This window comes from Geotrypetes seraphini, chromosome 4, assembly GCF_902459505.1.
Source record: "Geotrypetes seraphini chromosome 4, aGeoSer1.1, whole genome shotgun sequence".
NCBI lineage: Eukaryota > Metazoa > Chordata > Amphibia > Gymnophiona > Dermophiidae > Geotrypetes > Geotrypetes seraphini.
The window spans coordinates 263,259,388-263,282,280 of NC_047087.1; the positions used below are offsets into that span (position 1 = coordinate 263,259,388).

Here is a 22,893-nt window from a genome sequence, read left to right on the forward strand (position 1 = left end):
CAATTTCCTTCCATCCCCGCTCAGAAATTCAAGCTCCTTCCAATCCTTCCGCAAACACTTGAAAACTTGGCTCTTTTCAAAAATCTAATCACCTCCCGTTCTCTAATACCCTGTCCCTCGCTATCTTCTTAGTCCCTCTCCTATATCCCTTCATTGTAGTTCCTTTCCTCTTAACTTCTGTAAACCGTGCCGAGCTCTGCGCTTGCGGAGATGGCACGGTATACAAACCTAAGGTTTAGTTTAGTTTAGTTAGTAAAATATCTCCTCCTACCATTGTCCATTGTAGGCAGCCCTTTGTTCCATACGCCGTAAAAGTCAAAAAGTCAATGCTCCTATAACCTGACAGAGTCACTAGAGGTCTCTACTGTGCAATTTTAGGCAGCAGAACCTATTGCAAGTGCCTTTGTATGACATATATATATGGAGATTTTGGTTACCATTACTTATGGTGGAAAACTTCACTTTTTATTTATTTTATTTTATATTTATTTATACACTTATAACCTGCCTACCACTAGGCGGTTTACAAAGGAATAACACATACACTTGAAACCATTAGCAGGTAGGAATAAATGTCATGTTGTCTGCATGGAGAAATATATACTACAAATGAGTCCAGGTCAGACAGACAGATTGATACAAACAATGAACGACAGACAGAAAAGTGTTCTTCCAAGTATTCTCCCATATGGCTGCGTCACGTCCCACAACCTAAAGTGATACTTTATTGAACTGCAGTAAAATAATGCATTCCATCGCAACTACCACTATTAATTATTTCTATAGCGCTACCAGATGTATGCAGCGCTGAACAGAGTCACAAAGAAGACAGTCCCTGCTCAAAGAGCTTACAATCTAAGCAGACAAGACAGACAAACAAGATGTCATGGCTACAGTTAAGGGGAACGGTTAATCTGCTGGCTGGGTTGGTGGACAGTGGGGAGTAGGGTTATGGATTGAAGGCTATTTCAAAAAGGTGAAATTTATCATGGGAATCAGTAATCGATGGTACGTCAGTGCAATAGGTTAGTGACTCCTGTGACAAATATCGATTTGCATTACTGCAGGCAGGAACACAGTGACAGTAGACTCAGTCATATTTACTGTCTTTAAAAGGAGCTGATGTTTGAATAAATGCCCACTTATATCATTGCCTTGACAATCCCTCCCCTCTCCAGGCATGTGGCTCCCAGGGGACTAGGTCCTTACGGTGTTTATGTGGATTGCTATATATTTATGCATTTTTAATAAAGTCTATTTAAGGAGCATCGTCTCTCCACAGTGATTCTTTGGTTTCGCATGAGGGTAGTGGAGCACAGCCGAAGATTGAATGAGGCTATTAGAGCAAGAAACTTTGAGGTGTAGGATTCAGAAGTGTCATCAGCATGAATGTTAAAATCACTAAGGATGAGGGAAGGAGACGAAGGGTCGAGAAAGATGGAGAGCCAGGAGTTAAGGTCAGTGAGAAAGGAAGATAGGGATTTGTCCAGGGGTCGATAAATGACTGCTGTTCAGAGAGGTAGGGAATTGAATAGACAGAGAGAGTGGACTGTGAAGGAGAAGAAGCAGTGAGACTGAGGTATGAAAAGAGGTTGAAATCTATAGGAGGGTGAGAGTAACAATCCAACCCCTCCTCTGCAACAAGCTGTGCTAGGCCTATGGGAGAAAAGACAATCTCCATGACATAGGGCAGAACCAGGTTTCAGTTAATACATGCAGGTGAGCTCTGGAACAACCTTACCTCCCCACTTCGGAATCTGAGCTCCCTCCAACTTTTCCATAAACATCTGAAAACTTGGCTATTCTCAAAAATGTAATACTTGCTCCCTCTCTGGTATTCTAAACCCCTCTAAACATTCTTCATACTAAGGCCTATAACCCTTCATTGGAGTTCCTTTTCTATCCCAGCTCCTGTAAACCGTGCCGAGCTCTACGATGGTGGAGAAGATGCGGTATACAAACCTAAGGTTTAGTTTAGTTTAGTTTAATGATAGATAAAGAGGTCGTGGACCTAAGCAAGCTTGTTAACCCTAAATGTCTTCACCTGGCAAGGCTTGGGGAATCCCTGCTTGCTAAATTCTTAGGGCATTTTCGGTACTGCAGCAGGGTCACAAAGGTTTAAGGAATGTGATCTTTGCCAGCTTTGATAACAAGAAAGCCTTCAATAAAAATCTTTTGGAATTATTATTTTTTTTCTGTGCTGTTTAAATTTTGGATCACTAGCATGTTTCTAGATTAAATTAAGATCTTATACACCAGTGGCACATGGTACCTTGGTTGGGCAGGTGTCTGTCCACTTTGGATTCAGGACCACCCAGCAGCAGTGCATATCATCTTTCTAGCAAGCAGGGATTCTTGAGCGGAAGATATTCTTGCAAAACCCTTGGGCCTTCTGAATGCTGTGTGACCCATGGCTGCATGCACAGTGAGGAATCCTCCCTGCGAGGTTTCAAGGCAGAGTACAGTAGTAGTTTGCCATTGCCTTCTCCTGTGCAATGCGTGGTTCCACTATGTTGCTGCTGCCCAACATAGGGCCCTGGTATTCCCCAGTGGTCCCCATCCAGGTCTGATCCTGCATAGCTTCTGATAGCAAGCGTGGGCCTACCCAGGGCAGCCAACCTGTAGGCACACTTTAAGGTACCACTACTTATTCTTCTTATTTCCTGCACATGCTTAGTTCATGTGTGAGAAATATGGATAAAGATGATAGACATAAGGAGTAATCTAAGGAAATAATTTTTATGGAAATGGTGTCAGATGCAGAGAACGGCCTCTTGGTGGAGGTGGTGGAGACAAGGACTGTGTCTGAATTCAAGGAAGCATGAAACAAATACAGAGGATCTCTAAGAGAGAATATAAGAATAGCCTTACTGGGTCAGCTCAATGGTACATCAAGCCCAGTAACCCGTTCTCGCAGTGGCCAATCCAGGTCACTAGTACCTGGCCAAAACCCAAGAAGTAGCAACATTCCATGCTACCAATACACGGCAAGCAGTGGCTTCTCCCATGTCTTTCTCAATAGCAGACTATGGACTTTTCCTCCAGGAACTTGTCCAAACCTTTCTTAAAACCAGCTATGCTATCCGCTCTTACCACGCGTTCCAGAGCTTAACTATTCTCTGAGTGAAAAAAATTTTCTCCAATTGGTTTTAAAAGTATTTCCCTGTAACTTCATTGAGTGTCCCCTAGTCTTTATAATTTTTGACAGAGTGAAAAATCGATCCACTTGTACCCGCTCTACTCCACTCAGGATTTTGTAGACTTCAGTCATATCTCCCCTCAGCCTTCTCTTTTCCAAGCTGAAGAGCCCTAACCGTTTTAGTCTTTCCTCATACAAGAGGAGCTCCATCCCCTTTACCATCTTGTAGAGCTCAGTAGTTGGTATGGATGGGCAGATTGGATAGGCAGTGTGTTTTTTTTTTTTTTTTTAATGTGCCATCGTTTTCTGTTTCTCTGTTTCCTACCAATGTCAGTACTGCTTTTCCTCTTCTCCTAATGCTTTGAAGTCTTCCTGCCAATGTTGATGCTGTGTTGCCCTCTTCTTAGGTCTTCATTCTGCTCCTTGAATTGCTTTGCCTCTGTGAGAGTGGCTTGGAGTTCTCAGACCACTATTAGTGCTCTTTTAGTCTCATGGGGGTCATCAGATAGATTGGTGGTCATTAGATAGATTGTGAGCCCATCGGGACAGACAGAGAAAAATGCTTGAGTACCTGAATAAACTCATGTAAACTGTTCTGAGCTTTCCTGGGAGAATGGTATAGAAAATTGAATCAATCAATCATGCTACTCTTTATGTCTTAGATTGCTATTGTCTCTATGGTAGATAGCTGCCAGAAAGTTTTAAGCAAACTTGATTTAGAATGGATGGAAAATCTCATCGTTGGAATGCAAAATTGCTTTCCCTTTGAGTTTAATGGATCCAAATGATGCAAATAATTCAGACTCTGAAGATGAACCTAATAGATGATGGACTTAAAGATGAACTAAACTAAAAATTGTTGGCATGCACATCCCTAAGGAAGAAGGTCATTGGTACTGATTTGGTAGGGGAATATGAATATTGCTTTATTGTTCCTATTGAATTATATGCAACATTTTTTTTTCTTGCAGATGATTCATTAGGTACAAGCAGATTTAGGCTTTAATGACAAGTATGAAATGCTCAGATGCAGCTGTCTGAGCACTTACTGAAGGAATTGTTAGCTTAGCAATGTAAGGGGATCAAGGACCTCTGCTGGTCTTAATAAATCATTCAATCTTATTGTGGCTTCTTTGATGTAAAAAGACCTGGTGATATGCCAATACTATTCCGCATACACTACTATCAACAAATTAAATTAAAATAAAATCATGTTTATGGATTAGTTTTATTGGTACTGTGAAAGTAAATACATGCTCTTATCTAACAAGTGCTTATACTGTCTTCTGTAACTAATTTGGGGATGGTGGTTGGAGGGAAGCTTTCTCTATAGTCTTTCATATATTTATTCTAAAAGAACATATATCTGTAGGTGTCCATCCTACAGGTATGTATGCTAACAGTACCATACTGGAGCCAGTATGCTCTTCTGTATGGTGGTTAATTCACTAACAGAGCACTGATATTGGAAACTGCCTCATTGGGAAGCTCAAGTGCACTCCCTGGTCTGCATTGTATTGCTATTAGACAAGCAAAGAAAACAGAGCATATACCGTAGAACTACACAACAACATGTCTTTCAAAAAGTACTTTTTTTAGTCTGTTCAAATCATCGTACTGGCTCTGCCCATGTACCTTGTGTTTTGATTACAGTAATGAAACAGGAAATTGACATCAGTGGGAGGTAACATCAAAAGGCAGCCTGCACACACAGTCAGAGCTACCTCACACGTCTGACTGAGAAGTTCCATTTAGTAGAAATACAGAGAAAAGGAGCAAAGGCTGTATCATGGCTCTGTTTGGACATTCTTGTCTAGTACCTCTGAGGAAAAAGCCAAAAGTGGCACAATATTCCCATTCCCTCAGTAAACATGAAATAAAGTTCAACGAAGTTGTACTTTTTATCATGGAGAGGAAAATGGGAACTAGCAGGAGGGCATTTCTGATGGATCTGGGAAGAAGGAAAGGTTTCAGAATTGAAGACGAGCTAAGGTAAGGGAAACATTAACTTATTCCTTAAAATCTAATCTGTGACAAATGTATCTTATATATTTATAAATTTCTAGCTATCTATACAGGTGGAGGGACATAATCAAAACATACGTCTAAGTCCAATTGGGACGTATAGCGCTAGACGCCCAAAGTCGGCAGTGGGAAAATGCCCATTCTTGAAAAATATGTCTAGTTTCAAGTTTTATTAGGATTTTATATACCGCCTATCAAGGTTATCTAAGCGGTTTTACAATCAGGTACTCAAGCATTTTCCCTCTCTGTCCCGGTGGGCTCACAAGCTAATGTACCTGGGGCTATGGAGGACTGAGTGACTTGCCCAGGGTCACAAGGAGCAGCACGGGGTTTGAACCCACAACCCCAGGGTGCTGAGGCTGTAGATCCAACCACTGCGCCACACACTCCTCCTAAAATATGTGGGGGGGTTTTCCCCAAAAATCGTCTATCTGGACGTCCAGGCTATTGTTCTTCCAGACCGCCAGGACGTCTATCTTTATGCTGCATTCTCAATCAAAATTTTGTCCAAGTCCCAAACGCCCAGAACAAGACCTGTAGGAGGGGCCAGCATTGTGATGGACTGGCCACCCAGACATGGCAACAGAGCAGTGTGGCACCTTACAGGGCACTGCTATGAACATTACAAAAAGGGTGCCACATAAACATCTCATCAGTACTCCCTTATAGGTTATGCTGAGCCCCCCAGAACTCCCCCAAAACCCACTATACCCACCTATCTACAACCCCAAAAGCCCATATGGCTGCAGGTGGCACCTATATGGCAGTACAGTAGGATTTGGGGGGGGGAGATTAGGGGGGGAGGTTGGGGGGGGCGCAGAAGTTCCATCATAAATGTAGTGGTTAGAATGGCTTATGGGCCTGGGTCCTCCTTTCTGTGGTTCAGTAGCCCACTCCCTAGGCTATTTAAGAGACCTATGTGCAGTTCTAATAAGCTTTCCTATACTAGGCACTGATGTTCTGGAGACAGGTATGTAAGTTTTTATTCCAATCTTTTCAGGGGTGTTAAGGGGTCAGTGAACACTGGAGGAGTGTGTGTGTGTCTTCACTTTGTCTCTGCAGTGGTTATCTGGTCACTTTATCTGCCGTCATCTACTATGTTACTATGTTACTATGTTTATGCCTATACCTGTTTGTACATCGTTTAAGTCACAACCTATAAGTTCTGTCCAGGAAGTGTTGTAAAATCTTTGATTATCTCTGCAGGACGACTAAATATAGGTCGGCCCACATCCCACCCTAACCACTCCTTCAGATATACCCCTTTTAGCTCTGGGTGCACAGTGACATTCAGAGGCCTAAAAAGTCACTGGATACATCCAAAAAGTAGGTTTGATAATTATTGGCACTTGGATGAGCTGTCTTTTAGGTCGTCCAAGTGCAGACTTGGGTGGGTTTTTAGATGTGTTTAAATTTTGATTATGAGCCCCATATTGTGTTGCTCAGTATTATAAACTTCAATCAATTTTACTAGTTAGTCTAAAGTTGGTTAATAATCTTTGTCATATATTTAAAATGGAGAGATTTCTGGCAATACAGCGGGTAGTTTCAAGAAATTTCAAGATGTTTGGGAGCCATTAACAAAGTATTGTACTGATTAGATGAAATTTTCTTTTCCCTTAAATTTACAAGTTCAATTGTGAGGGAAGAGGGGGGGGGGGATTTTATAGTTATGTATTGTATAAGTATTGATTATTTGATAGGTAAGGGGGGGGGAAGGGTGGGAGTTAAGTATTTATCACTGTTACCATTGATGATTATTAAGTGATATAGATATTGTTAATTTGTTTGGACATTTTATCACACTTATTGTAAGTTTGAAAATGAATAAAGAATTTAAAAATAATAATAATAATAATCTTTGAGGGGAAAATATTCAGCTGGCAGCAGTGAGTGCTTTGCTGACTGCCAACGGTGTTATTCCTGGGTATTCAATTCCGGGCCATGTCTGTATTGAATATCCAGTTTATGCCGCACTGGCTAATATAGATAGTTAAGTTGATATTCAGAACTTAACTGGCCAGGGGTTGCGAATAAAGATATCCCCATGGGATCTCTCTATAGCCATCCCTTCCCGTGAACTCTGCCCCTGACCCATTCCTGCAAGCTCTGTCCTCATCTGTACAAGCCCTGAACACTTTAAAATCATAAGTGATTGAGGCTTGTGCGATTAATTTAGAACTTGCAGGATTGGGACAGGAACAAGGACAGGGACGAGACAGGGATATGGAGATCCTGCCGTGGTGGAGACAAATTTGTTCCTGTGTCATTCTCTATGCAGTCCCATTTATGTGGTTACCCTAGCTGGTTAAATGCTGAATATCAGCACTTAACTGGCCAACTGCTGACTCTGGCCCTGGAAAACCATGAAAATAGCCAGTTTTTACTTAGGCACTAACCACTAATTTGCTGCAGTGACTGGTTAAATGCTGTTGAAAATTAGTAGATAGCCAGTCAGTGGCCATTTCTGGCTAGTTAAATAATTTTGAATATTGACCAGTGAATATGTGCATGTGTCTAGGGTTGCCTAACGTTGGTCCTCGAGGGCTACAATCCAGTCAGGTTTTCAGGATTTCCCCAATGAATGTGCATGAGATCTATTTGCACACACTGCTTCCATTGTATACAAATAGATCTCATGCATATTCATTTGGGAAATCCTGAAAACCTGACTTGGTGAGGGCTGAGATTGGATGCCCCTGTGTTATACAATGTGCAGAAACTGAAAGATAACTGCATTGAAATAGATAAAAGTAGGTCACTTACAGCTTCAAGACATAAGATAACGGGCCCGATTTTCAGACTATGGGAGACAGACAAGCTACCTACTGTGGTCAACGGTGAACTTGGAAATTCAGTGCCAGGATCATATCTGGCAACTGGCATTAAATTTTGGTCTATGTGCAGCCATGTGTGATGTAGCTGGCCAAGCTGATATTCATCGTCTGACGGGCTAGGTCATAGCGGCCAAAGATAGACCTGCCTCCCACCTCCACATGCTCCTTCCCTGCCCTCTCCTGCCGCGTGTGCATGCTGCTTCCCTTACCCCATACCTCTGTGATGTTCCTGGCGTGAGCAGGGTAAGGACTGGGATGTGGGAGTTGGATGGTGGGGTGCCAGCAGGGGAGTATCAGGTGGAGGAGGAGGTGGGAAACTTTGTGGAAAGGGCTGTGACTGCACAAACGGACTGCCTGTAGCATGGTTACACTTACCACCTCTTCCTGAGGTGATGGTAAGTGTAGCCATACTATTAGCAATCATGACAGCTAACATGCAGTACTGACCCATGTGCTAGCTGTCAGAGTGGCCACGCCTCTGCTCAACTCCATCAGACCAACTAACCATATCAAGCAGCTAGCATGGGTTTTGGCCTTGTTGGCTATTCTAACCTACATTAGAAGTTAACACAATATCTAACACAAGGTAATACCCATGCTAGCTGCTTAGTACAACTTGTACCAACCAAAAGAAAATATATTTAATGCATTGTAAATAGTTACTAAAAATATTTGAGATGTTATTTAAAAAGAATTCAGCTCCTACACATTCAGAATGTAATACTTTGGTCTGTAGTTTCAGAAATGTTCATTTCTAAACATCCCTTTTTCCAATAAATATAGGCTGGTGAACAGCTAAATACTGCCAAAAGAGACCCAGGCATTTCTTCTCTTTTAATATTCAAGGGACAATAAAAATTGTTTTCACTGCTGCCATTGTTCCATTCTATTTTGATGAAACAATTATGATTTTTTTCCTGTGAATTGAAAAAAAAAAAAAAAAGCAGTTGGAAGACATAAAACTGCTGCATCCTGTGGTTTATTCCGTTTATGTAAAATAGTCATATTAAATGGTTTGTACCCAAGCTGCGGAGCTGGGAACTTTGCCATCTTCATATCAACAGCCACAATTTAGTAACTGTATTCCGGCTTCCCTTGATACCTGTACAGCTGTGTTTGCTTCTTGTTATGAAATGTTGAAAAAAAATGTGGAGCTTCCTCTGGCAAAAGCTTCAGCACTTGAGATGGGAGTGTGTGGTACAGTGGTTAGAGCTAAGGACTCAGCACCCTAAGCTTGTGGGTTCAAATCCCATTCTTGTGACCCTGGGCAAGTCACTTAATTCCCCCATCACTCTAGGTAGACTTTGAACCCACCATCAACTTGTTGACCAGTACTCCCATGTCTCTTTCCTGGGGGGTCTCTCTGAGTACTGCACCAGACATCCTGTATTCATGTATAAGATTTTTGTTACCGACATGCATCACCTTACACTTATCTACGTTAAACCTCATTTGCCATGTCGCGTCCCATTTCTCAAGCTTGTTTATGCCCCATACATATAATTTCCACCCCCCCATGTATCTCCCCTTTATGTCTCTGTCCTTATGACCTCATGCACATAATTTCTCCTCTGTTTCTGTTAAACCTTCCCAGATCTCCCCCTCTTCTTCCACACCAATGTATCTCTCTCCTCTCCAACCCAATCTAGCTTCTTTCCCTTTTTCTCCCCTCACTTCCAGCGTCTGGCTCACCTACCTGTCCTTCTGCCCTTTCTCTTTATTACTCCTCGGCCAGTTTTGCTTTGGTGTCCTTTTTTTCCCCAAGCTCTATGGGAAACTAATATATATATATTTTTAAAAGGTTCATTTCAGCTGGATCCTCTGTCCTCTGTCCCCAGCACCAGCCCCCTCCCTCCCTCTCACCCGCCACAGTTCGTGTATCTCCCTCCCTCCCTCCATTGCCTTTACCTTTGCTGGCGATTTTCCTCTTAACTAAACTAAACTAAACCTTAAGTTTCTATACCGCATCATCTCCACAGAAGTAGAGCATTTCCTGAAGTTGCGTGCAACTGACTGGCTGCCTGAAACTTCTCCTCTGCTCTGACACAACTTTCTGTTTCCGGTTGCGTTAGAAAGCCAGCCAACCGCACGCGACGTCAGGAAATGCTCTGGCTGCTTGTTAAGAGGACAATCACCAGCGAAGGTAAAGGCAAGGGAGGGAGGGAGATGTTCGGACCGCGCAATCGGATTTTAAAGTACTTTGTGCGTGTTCCCTCAATTAACTGCGGGGACATGGCCATTCACTGCTCCATGGGGTGGTGAATGGCCTTGTCCCCGTAAACCACAGCGACCAGGTTTTTTTTCATCCCCGTTTCGGTGGGTTACCCATGGCTAGCCGTGGGTAACAGTCACTGTGTCAATCTCTAATAAGAACATAGTTGCCATACTGGGACAGATTGAAGGTCCAACAAGCCCAGCATTCTGTTTCCAGCAGTAGCCAACCCAAGTCCCAATATAAATCCAAAATCCCCTTCCTTTCCCTTTTTTGTATAGAAGACCCCTTGGGCATTTATTGTACTGTCTCCTGTAGCTAATTTAAAGGCAAGAGAAAGGGTTGTAATATGGCAGCGGCATGATGTGCCCCTCGATAGCCACCCCAAATTCTCCTACCCAGAGACATCACTAGTCTCCTGGGTCTTCCCCATCCTCATCTTGGCTGACAGATCATCTTTCCCCAGTATGTCCTAAGGAGAACTGCTGCTTCCTGCAACTCTTCCTGCACCTTAACATGTAAAGCAAGCTCAAATTTTTTTTTTTTTTTTTTAAAAGAGGGAGGGCAGTTACAATTTTGATCATCTGCCCTGCATGTAGAAAATACTGATTCCAGTTCTGAGATCAGTAGCGTAGTGTGGGGGGTCCGGGGAGTGGGGGCTGTCTGCTCCAGGCGCCGTCTTGGTGAGGGTGCAGGCTCCCGTCCTCCTCTCCGCCCCCTCTGCTCCTTCCCCGCACCTTACTGCTGCATGTGCGTGTCGCTTCCCTTCCCCCAAACCTCTGTAATGTTCCTGGCACAAGCAGCAACCCCCAAGCTGCTGTCACGGCAGTGTCAGCTCTTCCTCTGACGTCACTTCCTGGACCGGTGTCTAGGAAGCGGCGTTGGAAGAAGAGCCGACGCTAGCTGCTGTCAGCACTAGCATCAGCTCTTCTTCTGACGCCGCTTCCTAGACACGGGTCCAGGAAGTGACATCAGAGGAAGCAGCTTGGGGGTTGCTGCTTGTGCCAGGAACATTACAGAGGTTTGGGGGAAGGGAAGCGACATGCACATGCAGCAGTAAGGTGCGGGGAAGGAGCAGAGGGGGCGGAGAGGAGGACGGGAGCCTGCACCCTCACCAAGACGGCGCCTGGAGCAGACAGCCCCCCTCCCCGGACCCCCCCACACTACGCTACTGATCTCAGAACTGGAATCAGTATTTTCTACATGCAGGGCAGATGATAAAAATTGTAACTGCCCTCCCTCTTTTTTTTTTTTTTTTTTTTTTTTTAAATTTGAGCTTGCTTTACATGTTAAGGTGCAGGAAGAGTCCCAGTCCTTACCCTGCCCCCTTCATTCTCCTGATCCAAATTCTTAACCCGTTCAACTCCACCAGTCAAATTTCTTAACCTTTCAATAGCATACCCTGCAATTCTCATAATGCCTCCCAAACAGCAAAACACATTAGCTCCCTCCCTTGTTCTAAAGCCCTGTCCATATGTGTCCATTAGAACAGTGGTTCCCAACCCTGTCCTGGAGGACCACCAGGCCCATCGGGTTTTCAGAATAGCCCTAATGAATATGGATGGAGCAGATTTGCATACCTGTCAGTTCCATTATATGCAAATCTCTCTCATGCATATTCATTAGGGCTAGCCTGAAAACCCGATGGGCCTGGTGGTCCTCCAGGGCAGGGTTGAGAACCACTGCATTAGAATACTTATCATGCCCCACTTCCATCACTCCCTGGGCCTTACTCAGAGATGACCATTGTTTGAAATTGCCTCTTTATATGGCAGGCTGACCCTTAGCATTAGTCCTGCAAGACTATTTCTAGGGGTCAAAGTGGTCTTTTTGAGAGATACAGCCAGAGGGAACTGCTCCCACCCCAGCTCACTTTACCAACAGTGATCACCTCCTTGTAAAGCCTGAGGATGATGAGAGGAACCAAAGGGGGCTGGAATGGGTGTTGAAAAGGTTCCAATGGATACATATGAATGGAGTTTTGGGTTAAGGGATCAGCTGTCATTAGGAGTGGGAGGCATTTCACCTAGGGATATAACCATAATAATATAGTAAATGACGGCAGATAAAGACCTGAACGGTCCATCCAGTCTGCCCATTATTTATACCCATTAAAAATACATGATTAAATTAACTTGTCTCTTCTTTGATATTTCTGGGTCATAGACTGTAAAGTCCATCTGGTATTATCTTAGGTTCCAAATGCTGAAGTTGTCATCCAAGTTCACTCCAGCCTATCCAACCATCCTGTTTGCAGGATATCTACCATAAAGTCTGGCCAGTAACATCCTCATGTTCCAAGTTAGTGATGCCCTCCCCAGCCCAATCCTACACCAAATCATCACATATGGGACACAGACCGTGCTTTTTTCATTATCCTATTCTACAAAATTCACATTCTGAACCATAAAATTTTACTGAACATATTAAATGTCACAGTTCACTTTACATTTCATTCACTAAGGCAAAATTTCACAGCCTTCTTTCTTGGGAGACTTCAGGGGCTCATTTTAGGGGGTCTCTCAAATCTAATCTAAGTAATCTAGAGTTTATAAATTATGTTAGGTGCCATCGACTTGTATCTGAGTCCTAGGAACTTGATGAACCTCCTCAGGTTTTCATGGTAGAATACAGAATTAGATTACCGGGCCTTTCTTCTGCGCAATATAAATTTGATGTCGCTGTTGTTGCATCAGACTCAATCCTCTGCCTTCAACACTGCTCATCTGCTGCTGCCCAGATGGATGGTGGGTGATACATCGCTAGTCTTACATCTCCACTGAAACCTTTCTACCTTGGAAGGCCCTGCTGGCAGTGAAACTACCGACAACATAGCTTTCAGCTTCTCAGATGCGCATAAGTACCAGTGGCACAAGCCCAAGTAATAATAATAACTTTATTTTTGTATACCGCAATACCATAAAACAGTTCAGAGCGGTTTACAGGAGAAGAGACTGTACATTTACAGCGAAGATGCAGAGTCAGATTAACCAGGGTAAAGTAACCAGTAACAGTAACAATTAAAATTAAAAAGTAAGATAGGTACTTAGAAATTCCCTTACTGTCCCGAAGGCTCATAAATGCCCCAAAAACAAGGATAAGGACATCTGTCTGGCAGCATTTGTATGAAAATGACTACACAGATGCCCCTGCAGAGCAAAGGAGTAGCCCAGTTTTCAGTGCAGTGGACTTTAATCCAGGGGACCCATGTTCACATTCCACTGCAACACTGTTGTTTTAAATGGTGAGCCCTCCAGAGACAGGAAAATCTCTACTGTGCCTAAATCTGCACCATTTCAATAGCCCTCAGGCTTGAAGGCTCCTCCCTAGCTAAATTATATTGGACAGCCCAACAGCATATATCTGGTGGCACTTAATTAGACAGTAATGCTGAAGATCTGCTCTGACTGCTTAGCACTAGTGCCAGGGCAGTCTGGGGGAAAATTGGGTGTTATGTAGACACCACTGATATTAAATGCTGGTGCCCAGATAGCTAATTGTACATGTTGGAGCACATAAACAGCATGTTCTCTTAGGCTTCTGGAGCTAGCATCATGCTTGTTGTAATTTTCCAGGTTTTGCCAGAACTGGTCAGAAAGAACTGACGTTTCAGCCATCATTCTTCGGGGTATGATGTGAGGTCTGCAGTTTGTCTTTATGTATAGGAGTGCTCAAACCCGCTTGGTTGGGGCTTGAGGTGAATGAGGCAGGAAAGTCTGTTGGTCATCAATTTGAATTTTGGTGGGAAAGTTGTTTGGTCACAAATTAGAATTTTGGTGGGCAAATCAACTGATCTCCTTTTTTCCTGTAGAATGGACTTTCCTGCCTCATTCACATTAAACCCCCAACCAATTGAATTTGAAGACCCACTATATATAAAATCAAACTGCAGACAGACCTGTAGATTTCCCATAAGATAAGCCACAAAATGTAGAGTTATATATCTTCAAAAACAATTGAATTCTTCCTCTTGGTTGTGAATTATCAAAAAAGGGGGGGTAAATAGCTGGATCATATTGTAATCATATTGTAATTGGTTAAATAGATGGATCATATTGTAATCATAGGTCATTAAAAAACCCTCTTAATCTTTTTTTCAAAATGACATAATTATCTTTTCTCAAAATCCAAATAAGATATATGAAACTTATCTTTGATTGGAGTATTCTGATCCTAACGGGACCTGTTTCGCTCAAGGCTTCTTCAGGGAATCAGCGATTCCAAAACCACAAAGGCTGAGAAAACAACCAAATTACCTACAAATGCCAACCAAATAAAAATTTATCTTCACAGTTCAAAAGAACATTTTCTCCCGTCAACACTGTGACTGTTCAAATACCACTATTCCCCAAAATGGCGCCCCATAAGAGCCATAGAAAACACATGTTGTTTCTGAGCAACAATGCCAAGTAAAGGGTTAAAAACGGCCCCCTGAATGTGGTGAAAAAAGGGTGAGTAGTGAGCTAAAAAAGGTAGGGATTCAATGCAATTGAAACTAGAAAAACCTTGAGGTTTTGAAATGCTCTTCGCTACCTCCTGAAACCTATGTTCAGCAAATAACAATAATAATGCTAGGCGGTGTTATAAAAATAGTTAGTTTTATTTCACCACCTGCAATGTACAAAATGTTTTCAAGGGTAACTTGCTTTTTATAGTGAAGTGGCAGCTTTTGCAGGTCTTGCTGGGCTCTAAATGAAACAAGATTCTGAACTGAACATGCTCTTGCTGTCTTTTGTACTAGGGATTCTGTTACTCATATTGTGGCAGAAAACAATTCCTGCTCTGAGGTCTTGGCATGGCTGCAAGCTGAGAAGCTGAGGGACATTTCACGGCTTCACCTCCTCGATATTTCTTGGTTTACAGACTGCATGGGAGCTGGAAAACCCATACAAATAGAGAACAAACATCTCCTTGCTGTAAGTCATTTTTCTTCAGAATATGTCAAGATCATGTATGTGGTTAGGATGAGTTGAAAAAAATAAAGCACAAAAAGTGTGGATAACTTGCTTACATGTGAGCCACAGAAGCAAGCAATTTCAGATAAGATGTTCAATTTATTATGGAAATTGTGAAGATTGTGCCTAAATTTGACCAATATTCTTTTCGATTTATAGTTCAGTCAACATACTTGCTCATGTGGTTAACTGCAATTCAATTTATATTGGAGCTAGGGATTCAATATTTAAAACACTTCAGACACTGCAAAATACAGCAATGCATTTGATTTACAGGCCTTTCAAATCTGAAAGAGCCACACCATTATTTCTAAAACTTCATTGGCTTCATGTTAAGGCACATGTTATATTTAAAATATGTTCTCTAACTTAATTCATCATGGACTAGCTACAGCATATACTGTATATCTAATCTTATTGATTTATCATTCAGGAATTGTGATGTTTCAGGTAGATCCTATCTGATTTTGCATTATCTGCATTTAAAGAAAGCGATGTTCAGGACTATTAGACACTTTACACTAGAAAGAAAGATTAGGTTCTTACCTCAATAATTTTCTTTCTTGTAAATGTGTCTTTTGGGTGGAATTCTTTACCAGCGGTTATATGATAGTCATCAACTCACAAACAATTTAGAAAAATACTTAAAATACATGTTTTTGGAAAATTTATTAATGTTAGTTGACAGACAGTGTTTCACTTGATGTATTATTCCTATCAATGCCTAGATTCTTGTTTGTAAACCACACCGAACTCTTCGGGATAAGTGAAGGATAGAAGTGCCAATTGAAATTGTAATTGAAATTGTAACACCCCTTGTATTCACACCCTACCAGTATGTCACTTACACACACCCTTACTGGATAGCACTAAGGGGCTGATTCTATAAATGGTTCCTAAATCAGCCAATGCCTAGAAAAATGGTGCCAGCCACGTGCCAATCACACTTAGCGCCTATATAAAAAAATTTAGGCATCTGAAATGTAGGCTATGGTTTTAAAGGCCTACATTTCAGGCACCTAAGATTTTGGAGAATTACGCTTAATGGCGCCTGTCATGCTCCGCCCCAAGAAATGCCTATTTAGATGTCAGGCGCCATGCAACAGGCGCCCATTGCCCAATTAATTTTTTTTAACCAATTACAGTATTGAGGCTATTAAGGGTATTTTGCCAATTAACCCCTCCCCCCTTTTACAAAGCTGCACTAACTTTAGGTGCCCTTTATAGAATCATCCCTAAGTTGCTTTGCTGCCTCTTCAGTGCTGAAGTGCACATTTATCCACAAAAGTGCTATTATTCTGTACATTTATGCATGCAAGTGGGACATAAATATGAACTACCATTCAAAAAAGATGGTATGTGGGAAAATAAGAAACCTTCACAATACACAACCTATTTCCACTGTTCACCATACAATGAGTGTGATATGAAGAAAGGAAAAGGGTCTCAGAAACCTGCATGGTTCATGCAAGTGTATTGAAGCCAAGACTTACAAGGTTCCATTTTTCTATCATTGAGAGGGTTTTTTTTTTTAGGGTCGATGATAGAAATGTGGAACCTTGTAAGTCTTGGTTTCACTGCACTTGCATGAGCCATGCAGGTTTCTGAGACCCTTTTCCTCTCTTCATATCACAGAAATATGGGCTCCCAGTTATAGAATTGTCCTTCACATGCCAACAGATTTACTTATTCATTGACAGTGGTAATCAGTTTTCCACGTGGCTTTCTCCGATTGCTTTCAATAGACTGAAGATTCATGAAGAAAGTGATTTGAAAGTTTAAAGTCTCTTTTTTTCATCGGGGTGTATATGGTTTGTGAATAGCCTTTTATGTATAACAAAAACTGGACAAATCACTTCTATTCTCAGAAAGAAAGTAGATGCCTTCTTGGATCTTGCTGGATTAAATGTGAACTAATCTGGTCCCTGTGCATTGTTGCTGGGATACTAGTCTAGACATCTTCAGCTTGGTCCTCAGCCCTTACAATACTAGGAATACCATTGTAATGTTCAGGCATCACTTAAGTTGACTTAAGTAGTCCTGAAGTCCAATCCAGTCTAATCAAGGCTTTTGATTCTTAAAAGTTTACCATCATCTTGTTAGAGTTAGAACTCAAGCCTCCCAAGTCTAGACGGATGTCTATGCTGTTCATCTGCAATTCATCTAAATCGCAAAGAGCATGTTAGAGGCATGATGTGGGCGGGACTAGTGCAATAAATGACAAAAAGGTGACCAAATTGACCAGAGGACCACTGGAGGCATGAAGGAATGGCCTCCCTTACTCCCCCCATGGTTAATATCCCCCTCCCACCCTCAAAATATAAAACACTGGCCAGTCCTATTAAAACTGCAAGCAGGTCTCTGGAGTAGCCTAGTGGTCAGTGCAGTGGACTCCAGAGAAGGGGACTCAGGCCCATATCCCATTCTAACTGCTACACTTGTGGTGGAAAGTGTGAGCCACCAAAAATCTACTGTACTGACATATAGGTGACACTTGTTGGCAAGTTGTATACAGTAGATTGTGGGAGGGCTTTGGAGGGCTCACCATACAGTGTAAGGGGGTTATGGTGAGATGCATATCTGGGACCTTTTATGTGAAGTTCACTGCACTGCCCCCTAGGGCACTATGATCCTGAGACAAAACAACAGTTCATGCAATGGTGGCACTCAGGTTCAGCTCTGCTGGGATGTCTATTAGGCCAGTCTGCTAAGAATGCTGGTCTCGCCTATGCCCAAGGGTTGGTTTTTGCGTGTTTTTCATTTGGACTTTTTTTTTTTTTTTTTTTTTCAAAAAATGGTTCAAAAAGATAGACATATTGAGGGTAAACACATCTAGAAATGGTCATTTCCCTCCCCCACATATATAAAAAAGATATATTTCTGGTTTGAAAATGACTATTTTCTCTACTGGATTTTTGGACATTTTTCCCAAAATGTCTAAACTTGGATTTAGATGTCATATTGAAAATGCCCCTCTTGATGTGCTACTTCATATTAAGGGCCCCTTGTATTAATGATTAGTAGTGCTTATGGGCATTAGCATATGATGTCTGCTGCTATGCCCACAGGCAGCAGATAGTGGATGCTAACTGCGATAGCATGTTGCACATTAATAAAAGATTCCTAAGTCAAGTTACTAGGCACAATATTTTTTTAATGAGCAGCATGAACAGAATGCACACTAATGAATGCTCATCTCTAATTCTGGCTCTTTCTGAGCATGCACATCCACACCATCTCATTCTGAGATAAGAAGCTTGATCATTTGTCAGTGATAGCATGCCAGCTTCTCTTTATCTGAACTTTTCCTATATACACTGACTTAAGTTGACTTCCTTCAATGTAGCTGCAAGTTTGTGCGAGCTACAGTTCTCCTCAATCTATAACAGGTTGCTTAGATTTACACACCATTTGCACACTTAAACATAGAATACTGCCATTTATACGTGGAATTGTACACTTAGGCATATAAATGGCAGCAGCACACCAAACTGCTATTCAGTGGCTTAGCAAGGGAAGCATTCACAGGGAAAGAATTTGGACCTGTTTTAAGCATGGCTGACATTAGAGAATGACATGGTGACAGAATTCATCACCGTTCCCGTCCCTGCGGATAACTGTGGGAAACCATCCCGTGCCATTCTTTAGTTCTATCTCAGCCTCAGTCCTTCTACACAATCATTCTTCAATGCAAGGCTTGAGGGTCAGTGCAAAGCTTGAGGGTCTTATGTGAGCCATGTATAGGATAATGAAGCCATTGTGACATCATTGATGTGATTGGCTCTTAGGCATTGGTAGAATGAGGCATTATGACATCACAATATCTGCTCTGGATACCAGAGACTGTCATTCTTTAGTGTCTATCTCAACCTCAGTCCTTCTACACCAGCATTCTTCAATACAAGATTTGAGGGTCAGTGCTTGTGCCCATTCACACTCTGATCTTCCCTCTCTCCGAAAAGAATGACATGGAGATGGTTTCCCGCGGGGATGGGAACGGTGATGAATTCTGTCACCGTGTCATTCTCTAGCTGACATTTAAGCTGGCAGCTTGCTGAATAATGTAAGTTATGCATGTGCACACCCACATTTAGGAGCACTGATTTACACTAGCCATAGACCTGGCATAAATATGCATGCCTAAACATAAGCACACTAATGCTAGTTTACGCTACAATTCTATAAAGCACCAGTCATGCCAAGAAAGCAGTCATGCTGGCGTCTAAAGCCTCAATTTCCAGATGGATTAAGATGGCTATTTCCTCTGAGTAAACAGCCGCCAATTGCATCGAATGCTCACTCCTCCAGAAGAGTTTCTATCTTACAGGTGAAGACTAGGGCTGTTTCGCCTGAGGAGATCTGTAGAGTGGCTACTTGGTCTACTTTCCATACCTTTACAAGGTTCTATAGGGTGGTCGTGGCAACCAGGAAACACGTTGCTTTCGGGTCCTCTGTTCTGAAGGGAGGTTTAACGAGCCTGCCCTAGACTCTGAGGACTGCTTTGGTATGTCCCTACAGTTCAGGACTATTAGAAACATTGCACTAGAAAGAAAGATTAGGTTCTTACCTCAATAATTTTCTTTCTTGTAAATGTGTCTAGTTGTCCTGAAGCTCCGCCCTGCTCATGGGCTTCACCTGCATTCTACCTTGAAGAATCAATCTGGAGCTGGAGAGCTCTCTGTCTTTCAGATGAGATAAGGAAAAAACCCAAAGGGAACACACTAGAGAGTGTATACACTTCTCCCTCAGTGTTTGCTATGATAGGGGATTAACAGAACCGCAAATACTGAAAAACCGCGAATAACTTTTTTATATGTTATTTGCTGTTTTCTATTAAAATCCATTGTGAATAAGGTGAAATCGTGAATAACATGGTGGGAGACCTGGCTTGTTTCTGAAGGAGAGGCAAAATATGATGAACAAAGTGCTGGGAATAAGCGATTTTCTCTGTAAATGCTTGGAATCAGCGATTTCTCTATGCAAGCTGATGTAATTTGGGGGGAAAAGCCAGCAAGCTGAAAACCGTGAATAATTGAAACCGCGAATGCTGATACCACGAATATGGAGGGAGAAGTGTAGTCTGCTTCAAGTCTCTGCTGGATAAATGTACATGCGAGTAGCTTCAAGCTCTATATAAAATTAGAGGTGATTGCACAAGTTTTTTTTTATCTGTTATATAGCAGTTGCTTGAATGTTATAATGTTTACTGGTAATGTTTGTTACAGAGCAGAACAGAATTGTACTGTCAGGGATTTTTCCCCGTTTCCCTCCTTCTGGTTATGTCTTTCATTACAGTGCTACTTGATTGCTTTTGTATGAACTGAGGGGGCAGGAGCAACTCCCTAGGAAGGAGGCAGAGTTGAAAAGATGATCGATAGTGTTCTGCAAGCAATTTGCAGGCTCGGATATAAAACCCTAGCATTCAGGACCACTAGACACATCTACAAGAAAGAAGCTTATTGAGATAAGAATCTAATTTTTCTATTTATTTGTTACTTGTAGGGATGTAAATTTGTTTAAAATGACATGGGAAAAGTCCCTAAAGAGTGTGCCCTTTATTAGAAAAATAGATTATTGTAATATCATATATTTAGGTCTTCCGCATTACCTACCTAGAAGCCTTCAAACTGTGTAGAACACTGCAGTAAGGATGCTTCCCTATGCTAAATGACTTGATCAAGTTTCAAGTTTTATTAAAATTTTGTTGTATCGTAATATCAAAAATTCAAAGCGATTTACAATTAAAAATGGGGTCCAAATAATTAAATACAATAAAAAACATAGACAATGCAAACTTACACAAAAAGAATAGTAAAGAAAACATAAAAGACAAAAACAGTAGGAGGGTAAGAGCTTAAAAAAAAGATAAAAAGAAAAATAAAACTATCATAAAATCTTGAGGCCTAGCATAAATGAACCAGAAATGTCTGCAAAGTAAGGAATCAATAAATTACCCTGCGTGAAATAATCCCTCAAAGGCATCCTTATAAGCGAGCTTCCACTCAAGCTGTAGGGCATAGCTTTCCTGTGTTTTAGGCTCCAGCAGCCCAGGCACCATATTTAAACTGAGCCGGCTTAACTACAGCCTCCCCCTCCCCTCCCCCCACTTCCCCACACCCGGTCCGAAGGGCGTGCACTTAAGCGGAGTCGACTGTATATGGAATAATGTACCTTTCTAGGAAATATGGGGCTTTAGTTGTTAATATCTTGAAAGTTAGTAATGCGTCTTATCCAATTTAACTTCTTTTACTAATGCTTTGATACTGTACAATGGGACACCATCTTAGTTGACCTCTGCCATTTAATTTCATACCCCATCAAGAATACTGAGAGCACTGTATGATGATCATCTACAAACTCCCACTCCTTCACTTAATAATTTTGCAAAACTCCAGCCAATCTTCAGTCAAAAACTCAGCCATCTTTCTTTTTAACTCACAACATTGCAAATTGCCACTACTATGACTTTGTTTTAGAGGCCAATTTAAGGCTTGTGCAAAAAATGATTCCAGCTATACAAAATGTTTTGTACTGATATTTAAAAAAAGGCTTTATTGGACCTTTAATAATGTAACTAGTGAAAAACATGACACTTTACGGTTCTGTTTGTTAAGAATATGGGAATTTTTAAAGTGGTTAGCTTGGGGTCAGTAATGTACTGGAGGGTGCCCTTGGGAGACCTTCGCAAAATTATTTTATGAAAACAAAGAATAAACACTGCATGGAGCACAGCTGTCCAAAGTCCCTTGACAAAAAAATTGGCAGCACATAAATATTGAGTTTTCTCAACAAAGTTCTTCAACGGAGAATTTTCTATTATTTTCTGTTATTGCAGGCATATGTCTGTTGCTTGCATGCTCTTTGTAGGTTTGTGCTTTGCTGAACAAGTTTAACAGCAATAATTTATATATTTTAAAAAATTTACAAAAACCTAAGAGGCTCATAATCGAAAGAGAAAAAACATCCAAAAACTGGCCTAAGTCGACACTTGGATGAACATTGTCCAAGTACGTCCAAGTGCTAATAATAAAAACAGGTTTTGGACGTATTTCTAAACGACCTAAGCCTTCATAGTGCCGCTGAATGACCAAAGCTAAACAGGGCAGTTCAGGAGGAGTGTCGAGGGCGGGAGTTGGGCGGAACATGGGACTTAGTTGTACAGCATGTATAACTGAAAGATATACAGCCCAGGATCGACAGAACTTGGACGTTGTGACTTAGACCATGTAAAACATGGTCTAAGTCACAAAAACCCACCTAAAATCACCAGATAAGCACTGCATATACATAAAACAGACCCCCCACACACTACCCCAGTGATCACCGACCCCCCCCCTAAAAATATTAATCACCCCTTTAAAATTCAGCCTCCAGACCATCATCACCTGGCAGCCTGGCATAGGAAAGCCTAGTTGTCCAGCACAGAGGCGGCTTAAGCCATCTTGAGGGTGGATTAGGGACTCATGGAGAAAAGGATCCATGCCCATAAGGCCCTGTAATCACTGCATTGATACTTAAACATGCGCACTCCCCTATACACCCCAAAACCCTTTTGTACTGGCATATAAGTGGCTCCTACAGCCATAAGGGCTATTAGGGTGGTAGATAAGTGGGTCTAGGGTATTCTGGAGGTGGTTTGGTGGGCTCACCATGACCTATAAGGGAGCTGTAGTGAGGAGAAGACATGGCACCCTTTTTGTGAAGTTCACAGCAGTGCCCTGTAAG

At 41.8% G+C, this 22,893-nt stretch overlaps 1 protein-coding gene across 3 annotated transcripts in view; it reads left to right on the forward strand.

Annotated features, from left to right (window-relative positions):
- Positions 1 to 4,885: 4,885 nt before the first annotated feature.
- The window catches only part of DNTT (DNA nucleotidylexotransferase), a 286,754-nt gene continuing 268,746 nt past the window's right edge, over positions 4,886 to 22,893 (forward strand). For 2 of the 3 annotated variants that reach the window (XM_033942401.1, XM_033942400.1), the window contains exons 1-2: positions 4,886 to 5,131; positions 14,955 to 15,129. In XM_033942401.1, coding sequence (XP_033798292.1) covers positions 4,929 to 5,131; positions 14,955 to 15,129 — 378 coding nt within the window. In that variant the 5' untranslated portion in view covers positions 4,886 to 4,928. Of the gene's footprint in view, positions 5,132 to 14,954; positions 15,134 to 22,893 lie in introns of all 3 variants that reach the window. The other variant, XM_033942402.1, reaches the window with a different exon arrangement.